The 5000-nt window shown below is 49.0% G+C and overlaps 1 protein-coding gene across 2 annotated transcripts in view; it reads left to right on the plus strand.

Annotated features, from left to right (window-relative positions):
• The window catches only part of large1 (LARGE xylosyl- and glucuronyltransferase 1), a 188860-nt gene that overhangs the window by 160341 nt on the left and 23519 nt on the right, over window positions 1-5000 (plus strand). For both annotated transcript variants that reach the window (XM_082964349.1, XM_082964350.1), the window contains exon 11: window positions 3049-3212. In XM_082964349.1, the coding sequence (XP_082820475.1) occupies window positions 3049-3212 (164 nt within the window). The remainder of the gene's footprint in view (window positions 1-3048; window positions 3213-5000) is intronic.

The following is a 5000-nucleotide window of genomic DNA, read 5'->3' on the forward strand; positions in this document are numbered from 1 at the left end:
AGACGTGGTATTAACTATGAGAAGACAGAAGGATCAGATGTGGTATTAACTATGAGAAGACAGAATGATCAGACGTGGTATTAACTATGAGAAGACAGAAGGATCAGACGTGGTATTAACTATGAGAAGACAGAAGGATCAGATGTGGTATTAACTATGAGAAGACAGAAGGATCAGATGTGGTATTAACTATGAGAAGACAGAAGGATCAGATGTGATATTAACTATGAGAAGACAGAAGGATCAGACGTGGTATTAACTATGAGAAGACAGAATGATCAGATGTGGTATTAACTATGAGAAGACAGAAGGATCAGATGTGGTATTAACTATGAGAAGACAGAAGGATCAGATGTGGTATTAACTATGAGAAGACAGAATGATCAGACGTGGTATTAACTATGAGAAGACAGAAGGATCAGACGTGGTATTAACTATGAGAAGACAGAAGGATCAGACGTGGTATTAACTATGAGAAGACAGAAGGATCAGATGTGGTATTAACTATGAGAAGACAGAAGGATCAGATGTGGTATTAACTATGAGAAGACAGAATGATCAGACGTGGTATTAACTATGAGAAGACAGAAGGATCAGATGTGGTATTAACTATGAGAAGACAGAAGGATCAGATGTGGTATTAACTATGAGAAGACAGAAGGATCAGATGTGGTATTAACTATGAGAAGACAGAAGGATCAGATGTGGTATTAACTATGAGAAGACAGAATGATCAGACGTGGTATTAACTATGAGAAGACAGAAGGATCAGATGTGATATTAACTATGAGAAGACAGAATGATCAGATGTGGTATTAACTATGAGAAGACAGAATGATCAGACGTGGTATTAACTATGAGAAGACAGAAGGATCAGATGTGGTATTAACTATGAGAAGACAGAAGGATCAGATGTGGTATTAACTATGAGAAGACAGAAGGATCAGATGTGGTATTAACTATGAGAAGACAGAAGGATCAGATGTGGTATTAACTATGAGAAGACAGAATGATCAGACGTGGTATTAACTATGAGAAGACAGAAGGATCAGACGTGGTATTAACTATGAGAAGACAGAAGGATCAGATACGGTATTAACTATGAGAAGACAGAAGGATCAGACGTGGTATTAACTATGAGAAGACAGAAGGATCAGACGTGGTATTAACTATGAGAAGACAGAAGGATCTATCTGCTGTATCTCTCCAGACCCAGTGGTAACAGAGTTGGTGTTTGATCCACATGTTTCTCTCATCTCTTTGCTAATTGAGTCAGTTTGTATTGAAACTTCCTCCTCAGTGTCCAAACACACAGGTTATATCCCAGTGTGTAGGACACGCAGCTGGAGCTGAGGTACTGAGCATCACGACCGTTAGTCTCACTGTTGTTGTCACCCCTGGAGAGTTATCTTATTAAAAAGGCTGACACTATTAAACAACCATTCTTATCGTCCTCTTCTCTCTCCCCTCTTCTCCCCTGCTCTCCTCTCCCCTCCCCTCCTCTCTTCTCTTCTCTCTCCTTTCCTCTCTCCTCTCTCTCCCCTCCTCTCTCTCTCCCCTCCTCTTCGCTCTCTCCCTCCCCTTCTCTTCTCTCTCTCTCCCCTGCTCTCCTCTCCCCTCCTCTTCTCTCTCTCTCCCCGTTCCTCTCTCCTCTCCCCTGCACTCCTCTCTCTCTCCCCCTCCTCTCTCTCTCTCTCTCTCCCCTCCTCTTCTCTCTCTCTCCCCCTCCTATTCTCTCTCTCTCTCCCCCCTCCTCTCTCTCCCCTCCTCTTCTCTCTCTCCCCCCTCCTCTCTCTCTCTCCTCTCTCCCCCCTCCTCTTCTCTCTCTCTCCCCCCTCATCTCTCTCCCCTCCTCTCCTCTCTCTCCCCTCCTCTCTCTCTCCCCTCCTCTCTCTCCCCTCCTCTTCTCTCTCTCTCCCCCTTCCTCTCTCCTCTCCCTGCTCTCCTCTCTCTCCCCTCCTCTTCTCTCTCTCCCCCCTCCTCTCTCTCCCCTCCTCTCTCTCTCTCTCTCCCCTCCTCTCTCTCCCCTCCTCTTCTCTCTCTCCCCCTTCCTCTCTCCTCTCCCCTGCTCTCCTCTCTCCCCCTTCCTCTCTCCTCTCCCCCTTCCTCTCTCCTCTCCCCTGCTCTCCTCTCTCCCCCTTCCTCTCTCCTCTCTCCTCTCCCCCCTCCTCTCCCCTCCTCTCTCCCTTCCTCTCTCCCCTCCTCTCTCCCTTCCTCTCTCCCCTCCTCTCCTCTCCCCTCCCCTCCTCTCTCCCCTCTCTCCCTTGCTCTCCTCTCTCCCCCTTCCTCTCTCCTCTCCCCTGCTCTCCTCTCTCCCCCTTCCTCTCTCCTCTCCCGTTCCTCTCTCCCCTCCCCTGCTCTCCTCTCTCTCCCCTCCTCTCTCTCTCTCTCCCCTCCACTCTCTCTCTCTCTCTCCCCTCCTCTTCTCTCTCCCCCTTCCTCTCTCCCCTCCCCTGCTCTCCTCTCCCCCTTCCTCTCTCCTCTCCCCCTTCCTCTCTCCCCCTTCCTCTCTCCCCTCCCCTCCTCTCTCCCCCTCCCCTCTTCTCTCCTCCCTCCCCCTCCTCTCCCTTCCTCTCTCCCCTCCCCTGCTCTCCTCTCTCTCCCCTCCTCTTCTCTCTCTCCCCCTTCCTCTCTCCTCTCCCCTGCTCTCCTCCCTCCCCCCTCCTCTCCCTTCCTCTCTCCCCTCCCCTGCTCTCCTCTCTCTCCCCTCCTCTCTCTCTCTCCCCTCCTCTTCTCTCTCTCCCCCTTCCTCTCTCCTCTCCCCTGCTCTCCTCCCTCCCCCCTCCTCTCCCTTCCTCTCTCCCCTCCCCTGCTCTACTCTCTCTCCCCTCCTCTCTCTCTCTCCCCTCCTCTTCTCTCTCTCTCCCGTCCTCTCTCCCCTCCCCTCCTCTCTCCCCCTCCCCTCCCCTCCTCTCTCCTCTCCCCCTCCCCTCCCCTCCTCTCTCCCCTCCTCTCTCCCTCCCCCCTCCTCTCCCCCTCCCCCCTCCTCTCCCCTCCTCTATCCCCCTCCCCTCCCCTCCTCTCTCCCCTGCTCTCCTCCGTCTCCAGCTCCAGAAGACTCTGTCAGAGCTGGATGAAGATGATCCATGTTATGAGTTCCGGCGGGAGCGTTTCACGGTTCACAGGACTCACCTCTATTTCCTTCACTACGAATATGAACCCAGCACTGACCACACGGACGTTACACTGGTGGCACAGCTCTCCATGGACAGGTAGGAAGACAGACCTTACACACAGCTCTACATGGACAGGTAGGAAGACAGACCTTACACACAGCTCTACATGGACAGGTAGGAAGACAGACCTTACACACATCTCTCCATGGACAGGTAGGAAGACAGACCTTACACACAGCTCTACATGGACAGGTAGGAAGACAGACCTTACACACAGCTCTCCATGGACAGGTAGGAAGACAGACCTTACACACAGCTCTCCATGGACAGGTAGGAAGACAGACCTTACACACAGCTCTCCATGGACAGGTAGGAAGACAGACCTTACACACAGCTCTCCATGGACAGGTAGGAAGACAGACCTTACGCACAGCTCTCCATGGACAGGTAGGAAGACAGACCTTACACACAGCTCTACATGGACAGGTAGGAAGACAGACCTTACACACAGCTCTCCATGGACAGGTAGGAAGACAGACCTTACACACAGCTCTCCATGGACAGGTAGGAAGACAGACCTTACACACAGCTCTCCATGGACAGGTAGGAAGACAGACCTTACACACAGCTCTCCATGGACAGGTAGGAAGACAGACCTTACACACAGCTCTCCATGGACAGGTAGGAAGACAGACCTTACACACATCTCTCCATGGACAGGTAGGAAGACAGACCTTACACACAGCTCTCCATGGACAGGTAGGAAGACAGACCTTACACACAGCTCTCCATAGACAGGTAGGAAGACAGACCTTACACACAGTTATTATCGCAGCCCTAAAAACCGACTGTTTTTCAGCAAAGTCCCCAATGTCCTCTGATAACAATTATCCCCGTGTGAATCGCCATCCCTGTGTTTTGAGAGATACTACAGAGTTTAACCAGGTGCTGCACCCTGTTTGGGTAAGAAACATGTGAACAAAATGTATGCTTTAAACAAAGTGCTATGCAGGTAGATTACTGGTTTAATGATCTGTTTTTGTCACATATCGTCTTTCCTAGTGGCGTACTTCTCATTTTAAAAAGATGAAGTGGATGATATTGTGCCATTTGAATTGATACATTGCCCAAAATCCATCAGTTAACGTCTGCAGGATCACAGTTCTTATTGATAGGCGCAATTATTTTTTACCTCCTCAGAACTGAAGGTCGTTTAGGTCAATAATAAACAAGTCGAAATATCTTCACGCCCAGAAGTGTCATATTCGTCGTATGGAGTGGACCAAAACGCAGCGGGTATGTGAATTGCTCATCTTCCTCTTACACAAAAACAAACGATGAGAACAGTCCCGTAAGGTGCTCCGACTACACACGGAAACAACCACAAACGCAAGAGGAAAAATTAACCCACCTTAAATATGGCCTCCAATTAGAAGCAACGACAACCAGCTGCCTCTAATTGGAGGTCGTTTCCCAAAACTAACATAGATATAGAAAAACTAGAAAACCCACATAGAAATAGAAAACATAGAACATAACCCCCCCAAAAAAAAAAACGAAACACACTAAACAAACACCCCCTGCCACGCCCCTGACCACACAACAATAACAAACGACCTCTTTTACTGGTTAAGACGTGACGAGAAGAGCCTCCAGGCTTCCGTCATCACGGTACATTTTGAATGAGGACATTTAATAAATATATATATATATTACACGGGCAGTTTGATTAAAAAAAAAACGAATCCCGTTCAAACCATCCACTGGAATAACGGACATTCTTTCTGGATGATAATTACATAACCAACGATCTATAGTAATGTTAGACCCGTGTGAATAGGACTTAATACAGCATCAAAGACCCCCACCACAACCCCCCAATGG

This window comes from Salmo salar, chromosome 17 (assembly GCF_965601325.2).
Source record: "Salmo salar chromosome 17, fSalSal1, whole genome shotgun sequence".
Classification (NCBI taxonomy): domain Eukaryota; kingdom Metazoa; phylum Chordata; class Actinopteri; order Salmoniformes; family Salmonidae; genus Salmo; species Salmo salar.